Genomic DNA, 18,714 nt, shown 5'->3' on the forward strand with positions numbered 1-18,714 from the left:
TGGACATATTTACAATGGTATATAAAAATACATCATTTTCCAGATATAAAGTAGCACTATTACAGTAATAGTAGAATTACCACAATATAGATATTAAAATATATATTTTTTCTTGCAGGACAAATAAGTAACAGGATTTTCATTTGGAAGACGCTGTGGAAAGCCACACAACAGTCAGATCAATCCACTTACACCATTTCTTCCTGCAAATCTGGGGGACTCCCTAAAGCTACTTTCATTTTATACATAGGAGAAACCTTCTGCAGCTAATTTGTTTCTCATCTAATACATGATGAGTCTGACAGGAGAGAAAACACATCTGTGCTCTGAGTGTGACAAACGCTTTACATATAAATCACAGCTTCTCATCCATCAGAGGAGTCACACAGGAGAGAGACCACATATGTGCTCTGAGTGTGACAAATGCTTTACATATAAATCACAGCTTCTCAGACATCAGAGGAGTCACACAGGAGATAGACCACATCTGTGCTCTGAGTGTGACAAACGCTTTACATATAAATCACAGCTTCTCATCCATCAGAGGAGTCACACAGGAGAGAGACCACATATGTGCTCTGAGTGTGACAAATGCTTTACATATAAATCACAGCTTCTCAGACATCAGAGGAGTCACACAGGAGAGAGACCACATCTGTGCTCTGAGTGTGACAAAAGCTTTACATGTAAATCACATCTTCTCATCCATCAGAGGATTCACACAGGAGAGCGACCATTTATATGTTCTGAATGTAGCAAGTGTTTTACAGTAGAGTCACATCTTGTTATACATCAGAGGATTCATACGGGAGAAAAACCATTTAAGTGCTCTGAATGTAGCAAGTGTTTTATCCAGAAGTTCGACCTTGTTATACATCATATGATTCATACAGGAGAGAAACCATTTAATTGCTCTGAATGCAGCAAGTGTTTTACCAGTAAGCGTAACCTAGATACACATCAGAGGAGTCACACTGGAGAGAAACCATATCGTTGCTCAGAATGCGGAAAGTGTTTTACCCATAAGCATAATCTAGTTACACATCAGAGGAGTCACACTGGAGAGAAACCATTTCGTTGCTCAGAATGCAGCAAGTGTTTTACCAGTAAGCGTAACCTAGATACACATCAGAGGAGTCACACAGGAGAGAAACCATTTAGTTGCTCAGAATGCAGCAAGTGTTTTACAAGTAAGCGTAATCTAGTTACACATCAGAGGAGTCACACTGGACAGAAGTCATTTACATGCTCTGAGGACCTGAATGTATCACGTGTTCCTCATGTTCCCTTGTATCCCTGCAATGGGGATGATACAAATGTCTGTGGTGGCAGCTTTCAGAGCTGGTCACCTGAGTGAGTAATTCAATTTGTGCCTTAGGGCACAAACATCTGATGGCACCTTCCACTCTCAGCCTCCTGAGGCAGTGAGCAGCAATATGTGAAAGTGACCTGTATGGGTTCCCAAATGTCACTTTTCACATCATGCCCATAACTTCAGATTGGTTATCTGTGTTACATTGCTACATTCATTCTGTTTGGCTGCAATCAGCATAATAATAAAAGAACATTAATTTAGGACTCCCAATCTCCTGTCACTTTAGATATGAGATTGGCTGTGCAGAATACAAATGAATCCCTTCTATATGATTACATGTGAGGACATTTTATTTTATGAATGTAACAATTTGTATTTGTATATAAATCTGTCTTGTTAAAGTCCAGAGAGGAGAAACACCTGTAGTTGATCCTCTGTGCCAGTGATTGTAATAAACATTGTGTTATGTGAACCCTCCAATAATATCCCTGCAATAGTATTTATTTATTTATTTACAATTTCTTATATAGTGCAGCAGATTCTGTTATGGTGTGTACACACGTTAGATGTGCCTTAAGATCCTATCCACGATCTGATCAGATAGGATCGTGGATAGGATCTTAAGGCACATCCGATTTGCATCCTATCTTGACTATACAGTGCAGATCTGCACTATATAGACAAGGCAGCCAAGACTTTCTGGCTTCCGATACGTTAAAACCCTTGCGATCTGCATCCGATGCGATCCGATGTTGACTATATCGTCAACATCGGAAAGGAAATCGGACCGTGTGTACACAGCATTACAGTCTCTTATATAGCGCAGCAGATTCCGTTGCGCTTTACAATTGTAAACAGAGATAAACAAACAGGGTAACAACAGACAGATTTGGAGGTTAGAGGGCCCTGCTGCAAGCTAACAATCTATACGGACATAGGAGGGAAACACAAGGACAGGCACCAGTAATTGCATAGCTTGTAGGTCCAGAAGGGAAGCTATATAATACATAAGTAGAGGGTTATGCATATGGGAATTAATTATGATAGGCTTGCCTGAAGAGGTGAGTTTTGAGGGAATGCTTGAAAGTTTGGAAGCAAGTGGAGATTCTTATTGTACGTGGAAGGGCATTCTATAGGGTGGAAGCAGCCTAATGAAAGTCATGTAATAGTGAATTGGAGCTGGTGATCCATGCAGAAGAGACATAGATCTTGTGCAGAGCAGAGATTTTATTTATAAATATATTTATGTTGCTCTCCTGACATAAAGGGAGCTGCTACAATTGACCCCTAATACCAGTGGCATAAGAATAGCCCCACAGACCCCACAGTTGCGGGGAGGTGCTGAGGGTCTGCAGGGCTGTCTATGCGCTGCACTGCTGCTGGTGCCTGGGACCAACTAGACCCTTTGCTCGCTGCCGCCACTGGGACCAACAGATCTACTTGTCTCTTGTCTGCAGCCCCAGCTATCCTCTTGACAGGCTCCTGTTAATGAAAATGACCCTCACAAAATGTCCTTCTTACAGCACACACTTTTTGAGGATGCTAGAGGAGGCAGAAGCCTGCTCTAGCATATTCAAAAATGGTCTGCTGTTATGGGCAGCCATTTTGTGAGGGTCATTTTCATAAACAGGGTCATTTTCATAAACAGAAGCCTGACAGGACTGCAGATCCCGGACTGCAGATCCCGGCAGAAGTGTAAGCAGTGGGGTTAGGGGTTGGAGGAGGGTGGCGGTTTTTATTTTTTGGGGTGGGGGGCTTTAATTTTAAGGGGGGCGGCTGAAATTTCTGGTGGAGTGATGCCAAATTTATAGTTACACCACTGCATAATACACTAAAATACAACACACAAAGGAGAGAATAGCAGTTTCTTGGTGGTGGGCACTGAATCAAAACATAACTTTTACTGTATTTGTATGTCATGTTCAAGTTACAGCACAGGTCAAGCACAGATTTCTGTAAGGAGACAAATAGGAAAACAATAGACTCCTAAGACGAAAATTATGGAAGGGAGGAGGGGGACAGAAGGGGAAAGCAAGTGGGATGGATGAGAATAATTTTTGTGTGATAGTCAAAATATTAACTTGGAACGTTAGAGGTCTTAACGATAAAGTTAAAAGATCATTGGTGCTAAATCATTGCAAAACTTTAGAAGCTGAAATTATTTGTCTTCAGGACACCCATCTGTGTGGAGACCGGCTTCTGGCGTTAAAATGCCCCTGGATAGGAGCAGCATTTCATGCCCCTTTCACATCTATGAGGAGTTTCAATTCTGGTAAAGAAATCTGATATTTGAATTTAGAACAGCCAAGGTGGACCCCGGGGGTAGATATGTATTTCTAGACTGTAGCATAGACCATGTTGATATAAGTCTTTTAAATATATATATCCCACCGCCATTCTCATATGAGATATTAAGGGCAGCGGTAGATTATGCCACTTCATTCCCGGAAAACCATACCATCTGTTTAGGCGATTTCAACAACACCATATCCCCTCAATTAGATAGGTGGAGTAAATCTAGTAAAGAAGCCAATAAGGAAGGGAATAGGTTTGCAGAATTTATAGAGGGGATCGGGTGGAAGGACCCATGGAGAATGAGAAATCCAGACCTACCCCAATTCTCATGCTATTCAGCAACCCATAGGGCCTTCTCGAGGATAGATTTGATCTTAACATCGGATAAATTAATAAATAAGATCACGCATATTGAATACAAGCGCAGGGAATAACAGATCATGCTGCGTTAATTATGCAGCTAAATCTTGAAGAATCTATTGGGTTCCGGTGTTGGAAGCTACAACCTTTCTGGCTTTCACAGACCAATCAGGATGAGATTGAGGGGGAAATGATGGCCTTTTTTGAAATTAATGAAGTATCTACATCTGGGACGCATTAAGGCCTTCCTGAGAGGAGTGTTCAGTAAGAAAATTTGTTTTATTAAGGGGCACACCGGAAGAGAGCACGCGAACTAGACGCACAAATAATTTACTTAGGGAGAGGGGAAATTGACCGGTGCACAGGTTAGGCTTAATTGTTATAAGCTATGTATGATATGAAGTAAGTAGAGGTTAGTCCACCAATCTGTTTAATGTAGGGGGAAATTTAATTTTCCTGAAATAGATTGTGGTGGAGGTGCACCCTTGAGAGTAGAAAGGGGTTACTACAGGCGAGAAAGAAGAAAGACTCTCTTTTTCTTGGGCACTCTTATGGAGAGATTAGAAAAAGTAATCTCAGTTAGTAGAAAATCAATGTAGATGTAGAAGGATGGAAGGAGAAACGCCATACAGGGGTACCCTGGAGACGCCCCTTGTATTAGTAGTCAAATACACTAGTGTCACAGATATGGATAGAGAATTGGTGTAGAGCAAAGTATTTGAGTGTAATAAAAATTAACTTTTAATTCAAATTGCCGTTAAAATAAGTACTAGACAGACATGTACATTTTAAACAAACAAATAAACACACAAAAAACATATATAAAAGAGCACTTTCTGTTGGGTCACACTTCATGATAGACACGTATATAATATGTGTTGAGATTGTCTGAAAGTCCCTAGCTTGTCCAAAGGATCGCCTAGAAAACACTTTCTGTTGGTTGTACTCTGATTATTCCTAGGTAAGACAAGTATAGAAAATATACAATGTATCAGACAAACAGTGTTGCACAGGGCCTTTTGAAAGGGAAACCTTGGTCCAAATGTAATAGGGTGAGAGTTTCAGAAAGGGAGAGATTTTGGGAGAGTTTCCCCATGTTTTTTAAAGCAGCAATCAATTACACCTAGGAACAGCACCAGACGGACGGAGTGAACACAGCCTGCAGACTAGTCAGACCTGCGAAATCCAGAGCTCCGGGAAGGTAATACCCGCCGCAACTCACTTGAGTCGGCGGGAGGGCTGTGCTGCACAGCCGGTAATTCATTCATTCGGGCGCATGAAGGGAGGATTACCCCTTCCCCTTGATTACTCATACCTTCTTATTTGTATGTTTATCTCGCTCATATGATGTATAATATGCTTTTTCCACGTGTATAAACATTTATCAACTGCTGCCAGCCTTGAGCAGAGTGTATATGTCTAATCTGTGATATATTCTAATAGAGAAAAACTCCTGTGCTGGAGTAATAATATATCAGTAAAAATAAGCTAACAGTGTGACCTAAAGCTATAATTTAACAGCAGCTTTCCGGTGCTTGAGAGAGTTTAACCCAGCTTAAACAATAGCAAACAATGTTTAGCAATAAACATTAGGACAAGATTACGCTTAGTGTATGACAAACCTTAAATCCCTATGCACCAAGAAACTGACGTGCATGCTTCATCAGTAGCTTGATAGTTATCACGTACACACTATCCAATCCAGCAGATAAGTGATCTGAGAAGCAATTGCCACTTAGAAGCAAATTAGAGTGCTAATGTTTTCATGTCAATTGATACCAATGTTGGAATAATAGGGTATAGTGGCTCTACAGCAAGATACAACACCCTCTGTGTAGTAGGTAGTTCCTCGCACAACGGGTGTCAGATAACCACCTCTTTGTCATACATACCAGTAATTCAATCTCCTAGGTTAAGCACTGGTTACTTTTCTACTTCGGTACTAAACTCAACACCTTTTTCGTCAGCCATACACTTGACAACATAAGACTCTCTCATCAGGGATTCGATGTCTTTGACAGATCTCTGAAAGCAGAAGTCCGGTTGACATGTGATCTGACACTCTGCTACTGGCAATCACTTTTCAATCACTCTCTCATCCACCCAGTCCAAAATGTTATCCCTGCAATACTGAAAAGCATCAGGGGATCTTTTGGGCTGGACTGGAAAGCAGAAGTGATCTGTACCCTAGCTCCCGTATACAACCCACCTGGTACTCTCAATTGACACCCATGCCATACGGTTACCCATATGCCTTAACCCTAACCATAGCCCCACGGTGCGAATTAGGGGCCGACCCAGTAACCAGTGAGGAGACTCCTGGCAAATAGTCGGTTGGCAACACAGGCAAGGAGGTCAAATAGCAGATGCACAGGAGCCACCGGTTGTGGGGGCAATTTTTCACGTGGGCTTTCTCTAACTATGTGCGAGAATATTTAATAATAAAATGGAAAAATTTATAAAAAAAATGCATGTTATGCACACATACAAATATGTACAATTTGTAGACGGTATATTGTAAGAGACGAAGCCAGCCAATAAAAGGCACATGATGAGTAAGTCTGCTTAATATTTGTAGACAGCTAGAATGAGTGCTTAGTCTATACAATAACACAAAGTCTATTTGAAAAACTTTTTATTCATGTGTAGATAAATTCAAGAAAAGAAAAAGTGCACAATATTAATTGATTGTACAATATATGAGCTACAATTGCCTCTTATTTTTTAGGTGTAGAGTCTAAATAAAAGTGATGTTTTAAATAACCAATCTTATCATTTAATGATTAAACAAAAGAGTGCGCCCAAAAAGGCACATTTGTCTTTCTGTTTGCTTTCCGCAAACAAAAAAACCCTTTTATTCAGTCACAATACTGAATGTGTTGGGCGCACCACCAATCTACTACTACAATAATGGTAAAAAGTAGTCTATAATATTGGTAATTAGATACATTCTTCTGCGAGATGTTTTGAAAAGTATTTTAGTCTGTGCGGATCCAAAACCCCTCTCTGTATTCGTGCTCTGAATGTAGCAAGTGTTTTATCCAGAAGCCACAGCTTGTTATCCATCAGAGGAGTCACACAGGAGAGAAACCATTTTGTTGCTCAGAATGCCGCAAGTGTTTTACCCGTAAGCGTAGTCTACTTACACATCAGAGGAGTCACACAGGAGAGAAACCATTTATTTGCTCAGAATGCAGCAAGTGTTTTACCAGTAAGCAAAATCTAGTTACACATCAGAGGAGTCACACTGGAGAGAGACCATTTAAATGTTTTGAATGTGCCAAGTGTTTTATCCAGAAAGCCCAACTTGTTATACATCAGAGGAGTCACACAGGAGAGAAACCATTTAGTTGCTCAGAATGCAGCAAGTGTTTTACCCAAAAGCATCATCTAGTTACACATCAGAGGAGTCACACAGGAGAGAAATCATTTACATGCTCTGAGGACCTGAATGTATCACGTGTTCCTCATGTTCCCTTGTATCCCTGCAATGGGGATGATACAAATGTCTGTGGGGGGCAGCTTTCGGAGCTGGTCACCTGAGAGAGTAATTCAATTTTTGCCTTAGGGCACAAACATCTGATGGCACCTTCCACTCTCAGCCTCCTGAGGCAGTGAGCAGCAATATGTGAAAGTGGCCTGTATGGGTTCCCAAATGTCACTTTTCACATCATGCCCATAACTTCAGATGGGTTATCTGTGTTACATTGCTACATTCATTCTGTTTGGCTGCAATCAGCATAATAATAAAAGAACATTAATTTAGGACTCCAAATCTCCTGTCACTTTAGATATGAGATTGGTTGTGCAGAATACAATTGAATCCCTTCTATGTGATTACATGTTAGGACATTTTATTTTATGAATGTAACAATTTGTATTTGTATATAAATCTGTCTTGTTAAAGACCAGGGAGGAGAAACATCTGTTGTTGATCCTCTGTGCCAGTGACTGTAATAAACAATGTGGTATGTGAACCCTCCAATAATATCCCTGCAATAGTATTTATTTACAGTTTCTTATATAGCGCAGCAGATTCCGTTACAGTTTCTTATATAGCGCAGCAGATTTCGTTACAGTTTCTTATATAGCGCAGCAGATTCCGTTACAGTTTCTTATATAGCGCAGCAGATTCCGTTACAGTTTCTTATATAGCGCAGCAGATTCTGTTACAGTTTCTTATATAGTGCAGCAAATTCCGTTGCACTTTACAATTGTAATGAGATAAACAAACAGGGTAACAACAGACAGATTTGGAGGTAAGAGGGCCCTGCTACAAGCTTACAATCTATAGGGACATAGGAGGGAAACACAAGGACAGGCACCAGTAATAGCATAGCTTGTAGGTCCAGAAGGGAAGCTATATAATACATAAGTAGAGGGTTTTGCATATGGAACTTAAATGTGATAGGCTTGCCTGAAGAGGTGAGTTTTCAGGGAATGCTTGAAAGTTTGGAAGCAAGTGGAGAGTCGTATTGTACGTGGAAGGGCATTCTATAGGATAGAAGCAGCCCGATGACAGTCATGTAATAGTGAATGGGAACTGGTGATCCATGCAGACTGACATAAGGGAAGCAGCTACTATTGACCCCTAATAAACTAGTATACAGCTACTATTGACCCCTAATACCAGTGGCATAAGAATAGCCCCACAGACCCCACAGTTGCGGGGAGGTGCTGTGTAAGTGAGGGTGCTGAGGGTCTGCAGGACTGTCTATGCGCTGCACTGCTGCTGGTGCCTGGGACCAACCAGACCCTCTGCTCGCTGTCGCCACTGAGACCAACAGATCTACTTGTCTCTTGTCTGCAGCCCCAGCTATCCTCTTGGCAGGCTCCTGTTAATGAAAATGACCCTCACAAAATGTCCTTCTTACAGCACACACTTTTTGAGGATGCTAGAGGAGGCTTCTGTGCTCTAGCATCTTCAAAAGGTGGGTGCTCTAGCATCTTCAAAAATGGTCTGCTGTTTGGGGCAGCCATTTTGTGAGGGTCATTTTCATAAACAGGGTCATTTTCATAAACAGAAGCCTGACAGGACTGCAGATCCCGGACTGCAGATCCCGGCAGAAGTGTAAGCAGTGGGGTTAGGGGTTGGAGGAGGGTGGCGGTTTTTATTTTATGGGGTGGGGGGCTTTAATTTTAAGGGGGGCAGCTGAGATTTCTGGTGGAGTGATGCCAAATTAATAGTTACACCACTGCATAATACACTAAAATACAACACACAAAGGAGAGAATAGCAGTTTCTTGGCGGTGGGCACTGAATCAAAACATAACTTTTACTCTATTTGTATGTCATGTTCAAGTTACAGCACCGGTCAAGCACAGATTTCTGTAAGGAGACAAATAGGAAAACAATTGACTCCAAAGACGAAAATGATGTAATGGAGCAGGGGGACAGAAGGGGAAAGCAAGTGGGATGGATGAGAATAATTTTTGTGTGATAGTCAAAATATTAACTTGGAACGTTAGAGGTCTTAACGATAAAGTTAAAAGATCATTGGTGCTAAATCATTGCAAAACTTTAGAAGCTGAAATTATTTGTCTTCAGGAAACCCATCTGTGTGGAGACCGGCTTCTGGCGTTAAAATGCCCCTGGATAGGAGCAGCATTTCATGCCCCTTTCACATCTATGTCCAGAGGAGTTTCAATTTTGGTAAAGAAATCTGAGTTTTGAATTTAGAACAGCCAAGGTGGACCCTGGGGGTAGATATGTATCTCTAGACTGTAGCATAGACCATGTTGATATAAGTATTTTAAACATATACAGTATATCCCTCCACCATTCTCATATGAGATATTAAGGGCAGCGGTAGATTTTGCCACTTCATTCCCGGAAAACCATACGATCTGTTTAGGCGATTTCAACAACACCATATCCCCTCAGTTAGATACTGTAGGTGGAGTAAATCTAGTAAAGAAGCCAATAAGGAAGGGAATAGGTTTGCAGAATTTATAGAGGGGATCGGGTGGAAGGACCCATATAGAATGAGAAATCCAGACCTACCCCAATTCTCATGCTATTCAGCAACCCATAGGGCCTTCTCTAGGATAGATTTGATCTTAAGGGGGGGGGATCTTAGAATGCACACCCGATTTACATGAGGTGCTATCATGCTGGGACTTGTAGTTCTGCAAAGAAAGACATGTGGTGCAGATGCACACTCCATTTTATTAAATCAATAATAGAGGCTCTTGGTATATTAATTGGCCAAGAAATATTTGCCCACCAACCAGCTTCACGGTGGCCTCATTTTTGGTGGGTCCCTAATACTAAGAATCTGGGGCGCGGAACCCCAAAAAGGCCAGCATAAGCCAGTCACCCCAGGGCAGCACACAAGTGAAAAACTAAGCTATAAATGTGTGTTAATAAGAAAGAAGCAGGAGCTAGAGGTTAAAAAAGTGTAGTGCTAGGAAGTATAATATTAGTGAAAATAAATAGTGCTAAATAAATGTTAGGGTGTGCCACCCCGAAAGCAACTCGGTTACACCAACCCAAGGGGAGCCGCGCCCCAAATCCATCTCCAAGACTAGCAATTAGTGTAAATTTTTAGGTCTTACCTTCATTGTGCCCTCAGTTTGCAGTCTGTGGCTACCAGGGACCAAACTGGTGAACTAATGTTCAGATCAGGTGGGCGGGGTGCTACTCTAAGTTGAAGGAGTCCCAACCTTCAGGTGTACAGGTGTACACAATGTTAGCTTATGGGGGGGGGATCTTAGAATGCACACCCGATTTACATGAGGTGCTATCATGCTGGGACTTGTAGTTCTGCAAAGAAAGACATGTGGTGCAGATGCACACTCCATATTATTAAATCAATAATAGAGGCTCTTGGTATATTAATTGGCCAAGAAATATTTGCCCACCAACCAGCTTCACGGTGGCCTCATTTCTGGTGGGTCCCTAATACTAAGAATCTGGGGCGCGGAACCCCAAAAAGGCCAGCATAAGCCAGTCACCCCAGGAAAGCACACAAGTGAAAAACTAAGCTATAAATGTGTGTTAATAAGAAAGAAGCAGGAGCTAGAGGTTAAAAAGTGTAGTGCTAGGAAGTATAGTATTAGTGAAAATAAATAGTGCTAAATAAATGTTAGGGTGTGCCACCCCGAAAGCAACTCGGTTACACCAACCCAAGGGGAGCCGCGCCCCAAATCCATCTCCAAGACTAGCAATTAGTGTAAATTTTTAGGTCTTACCTTCATTGTGCCCTCAGTTTGCAGTCTGTGGCTACCAGGGACCAAACTGGTGAACTAATGTTCAGATCAGGTGGGCGGGGTGCTACTCTAAGTTGAAGGAGTCCCAACCTTCAGGTGTACAGGTGTACACAATGTTAGCTTATGGGGGGGGGATCTTAGAATGCACACCCGATTTACACGAGGTGCTATCATGCTGGGACTTGTAGTTCTGCAAAGAAAGACATGTGGTGCAGATGCACACTCCATATTATTAAATCAATAATAGAGGCTCTTGGTATATTAATTGGCCAAGAAATATTTGCCCACCAACCAGCTTCACGGTGGCCTCATTTTTGGTGGGTCCCTAATACTAAGAATCTGGGGCGCGGAACCCCAAAAAGGCCAGCATAAGCCAGTCACCCTAGGGCAGCACACAAGTGAAAAACTAAGCTATAAATGTGTGTTAATAAGAAAGAAGCAGGAGCTAGAGGTTAAAAAAGTGTAGTGCTAGGAAGTATAATATTAGTGAAAATAAATAGTGCTAAATAAATGTTAGGGTGTGCCACCCCGAAAGCAACTCGGTTACACCAACCCAAGGGGAGCCGCGCCCCAAATCCATCTCCAAGACTAGCAATTAGTGTAAATTTTTAGGTCTTACCTTCATTGTGCCCTCAGTTTGCAGTCTGTGGCTACCAGGGACCAAACTGGTGAACTAATGTTCAGATCAGGTGGGCGGGGTGCTACTCTAAGTTGAAGGAGTCCCAACCTTCAGGTGTACAGGTGTACACAATGTTAGCTTATGGGGGGGGGATCTTAGAATGCACACCTGATTTACATGAGGTGCTATCATGCTGGGACTTGTAGTTCTGCAAAGAAAGACATGTGGTGCAGATGCACACTCCATATTATTAAATCAATAATAGAGGCTCTTGGTATGTTAATTGGCCAAGAAATATTTGCCCACCAACCAGCTTCACGGTGGCCTCATTTCTGGTGGGTCCCTAATACTAAGAATCTGGGGCGCGGAACCCCAAAAAGGCCAGCATAAGCCAGTCACCCCAGGGCAGCACACAAGTGAAAAACTAAGCTACAAATGTGTGTTAATAAGAAAGAAGCAGGAGCTAGAGGTTAAATAGTGTAGTGCTAGGAAGTATAATATTAGTGAAAATAAATAGTGCTAAATAAATGTTAGGGTGTGCCACCCCGAAAGCAACTCGGTTACACCAACCCAAGGGGAGCCGCGCCCCAAATCCATCTCCAAGACTAGCAATTAGTGTAAATTTTTAGGTCTTACCTTCATTGTGCCCTCAGTTTGCAGTCTGTGGCTACCAGGGACCAAACTGGTGAACTAATGTTCAGATCAGGTGGGCGGGGTGCTACTCTAAGTTGAAGGAGTCCCAACCTTCAGGTGTACAGGTGTACACAATGTTAGCTTATGGGGGGGGGATCTTAGAATGCACACCCGATTTACATGAGGTGCTATCATGCTGGGACTTGTAGTTCTGCAAAGAAAGACATGTGGTGCAGATGCACACTCCATATTATTAAATCAATAATAGAGGCTCTTGGTATATTAATTGGCCAAGAAATATTTGCCCACCAACCAGCTTCACGGTGGCCTCATTTCTGGTGGGTCCCTAATACTAAGAATCTGGGGCGCGGAACCCCAAAAAGGCCAGCATAAGCCAGTCACCCCAGGGCAGCACACAAGTGAAAAACTAAGCTATAAATGTGTGTTAATAAGAAAGAAGCAGGAGCTAGAGGTTAAAAAGTGTAGTGCTAGGAAGAATAATATTAGTGAAAATAAATAGTGCTAAATAAATGTTAGGGTGTGCCACCCCGAAAGCAACTCGGTTACACCAACCCAAGGGGAGCCGCGCCCCAAATCCATCTCCAAGACTAGCAATTAGTGTAAATTTTTAGGTCTTACCTTCATTGTGCCCTCAGTTTGCAGTCTGTGGCTACCAGGGACCAAACTGGTGAACTAATGTTCAGATCAGGTGGGCGGGGTGCTACTCTAAGTTGAAGGAGTCCCAACCTTCAGGTGTACAGGTGTACACAATGTTAGCTTATGGGGGGGGGATCTTAGAATGCACACCCGATTTACATGAGGTGCTATCATGCTGGGACTTGTAGTTCTGCAAAGAAAGACATGTGGTGCAGATGCACACTCCATATTATTAAATCAATAATAGAGGCTCTTGGTATATTAATTGGCCAAGAAATATTTGCCCACCAACCAGCTTCACGGTGGCCTCATTTCTGGTGGGTCCCTAATACTAAGAATCTGGGGCGCGGAACCCCAAAAAGGCCAGCATAAGCCAGTCACCCCAGGGCAGCACACAAGTGAAAAACTAAGCTATAAATGTGTGTTAATAAGAAAGAAGCAGGAGCTAGAGGTTAAAAAGTGTAGTGCTAGGAAGTATAATATTAGTGAAAATAAATAGTGCTAAATAAATGTTAGGGTGTGCCACCCCGAAAGCAACTCGGTTACACCAACCCAAGGGGAGCCGCGCCCCAAATCCATCTCCAAGACTAGCAATTAGTGTAAATTTTTAGGTCTTACCTTCATTGTGCCCTCAGTTTGCAGTCTGTGGCTACCAGGGACCAAACTGGTGAACTAATGTTCAGTTTAGGTGGGCGGGGTGCTACTCTAAGTTGAAGGAGTCCCAACCTTCAGGTGTACAGGTGTACACAATGTTAGCTTATGGGGGGGGGATCTTAGAATGCACACCCGATTTACATGAGGTGCTATCATGCTGGGACTTGTAGTTCTGCAAAGAAAGACATGTGGTGCAGATGCACACTCCATATTATTAAATCAATAATAGAGGCTCTTGGTATATATATAATAGTGAATAGTGAATAGTGCGTGCTGTTGTTGTGCGTGACGTCAGGGTAGCACGCCGGGCGCCAGCACCACATGAGGGGGCTGAGGTGAAAGCGGGGAGAAGTTTTACACAGTGTTTACAGCAGAGGATCCCTGTGTCTGGGGCAAGCTAAATTTTACACCCAGATGTCTTTGCTTAATTTTTGCACTTTACACTTCCCCACTGGTGCCCTGTTGGTCAGCCCAGCTTTACAGATTTTACACAGTGCTTAAAACAGTGAGGAGTCCCTGTTTCTGAGACAGGTTGTGTTTCACTGGTGTCCTGCTGGGCAATCCAGCATTGCCGATTTTACACAGTGCCTATACAGCAATCAGTACCTGCTTCTAAGGCCAGCTGCGTTTTTACGCTTTACAGTTTACCACAGGTGCCCTATTGGTTGATCCAATTCTGCAGTTTTGCACGATGCTTCCACAGTAAATAGTCCCTGATTCTGAGACAGGCTGTGTTTTTTCACTTTATAGTCTTCCACAAGTGTCTTACTGAAAAGTCAGACACTGCAGACACTACACAGTATTTAAACAGCAAATGGTCCCTTGCTTCTGAATTTCTGTTGGTGCTTTGTTTATAATATAGCAGAAGTCACATGTGAGTTTTAATTAGGTTATTGTATATGATTTATGCTGTGTTTGTTCCGCTGGTTTTGTCATCACTGGTCTTGTACCTCTGCAGGCTATCTCAATAGTTGTATATGCTGCTTTGCTATATGTTGAGAGAGATAATCTTTACACTGTTTTGGTAATAATCTAAGGACCTCTTGTGGCCAGGGAACACAATTTCACTAGCATGTATATTGTAACCTTTTGTTGCATGAAACTCTATCTGTATTATGGCTAATTACTCTCTTCTGGATAGGGTTAATTGCTAATTACAATATAGGGGTTTCTCCTTTCCTTGGGAGGGTATACCTTTATTGAGCACCGTTTAGGTGACACTTATATTAGAATTTTCTGTGGGTGCTGTTATTTGTAATGTAGCAATAATCCCATGTACATTTTAATTAGGTTTGTTAAATATGATATATGCTGTTGTTGCAATGCAGGTTATATAGTCACTAGTACTGATTTTATGTATCTGCAGGCTACAGAATCTCATTTGTTCTGGTCATTCTTTACACAATTTAGGATATCAGCATGTAATTTCTATGCAGTCATATGTTGAGGGAGATGGTTCTTTCACTGTATTGGTGGTAGTCTGCTGACCTCCTGTGGACAGTGTACAGAATTACATCTACATATATATTCAACCTTTCATAACATGCTCTCTATCTTTAGTAAATAGCTCTCCTCTAGATAGAATTAATTGCTAATCCTAATATATGGATTACTGCTTCCCTTGGGAAGGCATCTCTTAGTTATGCACCGTTGCACTCAAGATTATTACATGTGAGCTAGTACAGTTTATATCATACACATCTGGTTATAATAACAGTATTGACTTAGAACAAAGGCCTATTGCTCCTTCCGACACGTGTTTCACAACATGCTTTATCAAGGCAATGATAAAGCATGACTGCCCTGCCCAACTGCTCACCCTCCTTCTGACACAGGTCATGTGACATGCTACAGACTTTCTGTGCAGCTGCTGAGGCTGCTGGGAATTATTCACCACTGTAAACAAATTCACCATAGTGTGCTTCATCATGACACACAATACATTGTATAGTAGGTTATTACACTTGTACTGTGTATTGTTTCTGCACACACATATTACACTCAGCCCTCTGGGCCCGCTTCCAGCAGTGCACCATGCCCGAGGGCTGGCTACTTGGTAAGTACATTTTCACTTTATATCCATGTATTTGCCTCTATCTATAGTGTAAACTGCAATTGTTTTACATGTAATAAGTAGGGAAAATTCCATCCTAGTGATGTGCTTATGTAGTGAGTTTTACTATAAATCATGTACATATAAATGATATCTCAGATAGCATGTTGCTAATGGCAACCAGGGTTGATGACAGGGGGGGTTAAAGTGGACGGGCTCCAGCAATCTAGCTGGCCTGTCAGTTACCCTTGTGGCTCGGCTGTCTACTGTTCACCATCTGTGTGGCTGAATCTGACTGAATCACTGTGTGCCACTGCTGACTACTGTGTGTACACTCTGCTGCTCAATGCTCAGAGCCATCTACTCTGTGTGTGCGCACGGCCTGGGTCCACAGGCGCACAGCCAGGGCCGATGCTAGGTTCCTCAGCGCCCTAGGCAAACTTTCTGTCTACTCCCCCCCCCCAACACCCACTTTGAGGTGTGTATATATGTATACACACACACACACATACATATATATGTGTGTGTGTGTGTGTGTGTGTGTGTTGCTACTGACACTGGCATCCCGATTGCTTTCACAACACAAGAAGCAGGACTACAAATAGATTGCAGGAGGAGCACTGTGGTCAGCTGGGCAGGGTTGCTGGGTGGCAGGGTACCATCTTCCCCATGGAACACTGGGGGGGGTAGAGCCCCTGCACCTCATGCCTCCTCCTGTTCTTCCCTGGGAGCAGCTATATTGCTTACTTTTGTTGTTGTGGCTTAACTGTTCCTGTGCCCTGCAGATAATAGTCCAGCGCTGGGGTGCACCCACTCTGTGGCTGGATGGAGCTGCAGAGGGATCTGCAGAGGGAGCAGGAAACGTCATCAGCGCTGGCCCCACAGTGTGATTGTCCATGCACTGACAGAGTGGCCGTTGTCTGACAGCAGCTTCACGCTGCATTGATCTTTCATATATTTCCCGACCGCTCTAGCTAATTGGATTACACCTAGTTAAGTGAGCAACAGGTATGCAATGCAGCGCGCAGCTGCTGTCAGCGGGCGGCCCAAGAGTTGTAGAGCTGTAGTGTCCGGGGCGCGGGTGCTGATGGCTCCCTGCTCCCCCAGCAACCCTGCCTAGCCGGCCGCAGTGCTCCTTCTGCCTGGCGGCCTCCCCCCTTCATCTCAGATCAGTGTGGGAAGGTGCTGCTGGCTGACAGTGACTATACTCCAACCCTGGTTGCCGCTTCTCCCTGTCCTGTCTGATGACCCCAGTCGGCTTCTCCCCTCTCTCACCCTGTATTATAGGTCCCACTTACGTATGCTGGAGGCACCGTTTTCCGCGCAGGGGCTCATCCGCTCCACGGGCCTCTAGCAACATGCCTGGTAAACGTGTAGGTACATTAGATTCTCTTTATGCCGTACAAACGTGTTAGTGTTAAGCTGTTAACTACCATTAGAGTAATTATTTATTATTTGTGTACAGATATTCGCCTCACTTTTACATTCAATAGTGTCATGTGTAACAAACATTTATACACATGGTGCATTAGATTGTATCGCCACAATTATGTTTTGCAGGTGACTGAGGATATGGGTGTCTCCCTTGGCTCATGACATCTCTGTGTAAGCCACAAGGCCGTTCACAGCACTGCTACAACGATGCACACATGTTGTGGAATGCACCTTTGCGGTGCTGAAATGTCATATTAGGTGTTTGGACCGATCATCTGGTACACTGCTTTACCATCCAGCGAATGTAGTCATGCTTGTCCAGGCTTGCTGCATGCTGCATAACATTGCCCTGGGCCAAGGTAATTATGTGGAGGAAGACATTGCAGTCATGCAGGAAGCTGAAGCTACACAGCTTAGGGTAGTTAGGAGTACATGGATGGGCATGTGATTTGCATTGAGCTGATAAGGCAGAATGTCTCAGGTTTATAAAATGTAAATATTACAGATGTACATGTAAACGCTATGTTTTAAAGCATTAATGTACATTAACTGTGATTCTTTCAATGTCCTCAATGTTTAGGGGATTAACTCCCACCCCAAAGAAGTTCTGCCATATGTGTTGGGTGATTTGATGCATACATGCGGGTAACAAATATAACAATTGTAACATTGAAAAAATGTGGCAATGGTTTTGGTTGCATGTACTGTATATTCATATAAGTGCTAGTGAAGGGTTAAAACATTTGGTGACATATTTCAAAACAATCATTAACATGTAATGGTATGAAAAGAAATGCATGTTAGAGTAGGCAAACGTGTTTTACTTTTGATCAAAATATACATATACATTATTGACATTACTGCAATTATACGATTCATTTGAAAATATAAATGTATGTAAAATAAAGACAACAATACATTTGGAGCATAATTAAGGCTTTTTGGCCTGGCTCCTGCTACAAACCCCCTTTCCACCTGTGGCAACACCACCCCTGGTTTGGACACTCCTACATGGGGGAGTAGTTGGGGAGCTACTGATTGTGGTGCTGGATACACTGCTGATACTAGAAGGAGCAGGAACAATTATATTTGGTGTTTGTGTGCTGAGTTGTATCTGCAGAGGCACCAAAGCAGTGGTTGTGCCATAATGGATTGGGTTTGGGCATTGACACTTTCATTTAGTGTCCTTAGTGAATCTGTTTGGGCCCTTAAGCCCTGGCTGATTTCTGATAGTCGTGTATCCAGAGTGGAAGCCATACGTATTTGTTCACCAGCACTTAATCAGACAGTGTTGGCTACCTTATGGATTTGTTGGGAAACTTCTGCATGTTGTGCATTTGATGACTTTGGTTTCCCATGAACCCTATCTGCTTGTGTTTGAAGGTGTCTATTGACCTTGCCAGCTCATCTGCAGTAGGGGTTGTAGGGGCTGGTTGGGTAAGTGGGATATGTTGGAGTGGCAGGATGTTTGGTGGCCTTTGT

General features: G+C 42.8%; 1 protein-coding gene across 1 annotated transcript; it reads left to right on the forward strand.

Annotated features, from left to right (window-relative positions):
* The first annotated feature begins 292 nt into the window (after positions 1-292).
* LOC146073322 (uncharacterized) lies at positions 293-1,357 on the forward strand. Its single transcript, XM_083180499.1, has one exon. The coding sequence runs from the start codon at positions 293-295 to the stop codon at positions 1,355-1,357; it is 1,065 nt and encodes a 354-aa protein (XP_083036625.1).
* The last annotated feature ends 17,357 nt before the right edge of the window (positions 1,358-18,714 follow it).

This window comes from Crinia signifera, chromosome 4, assembly GCF_055691185.1.
Source record: "Crinia signifera chromosome 4, ASM5569118v1, whole genome shotgun sequence".
Lineage (NCBI taxonomy): Eukaryota > Metazoa > Chordata > Amphibia > Anura > Myobatrachidae > Crinia > Crinia signifera.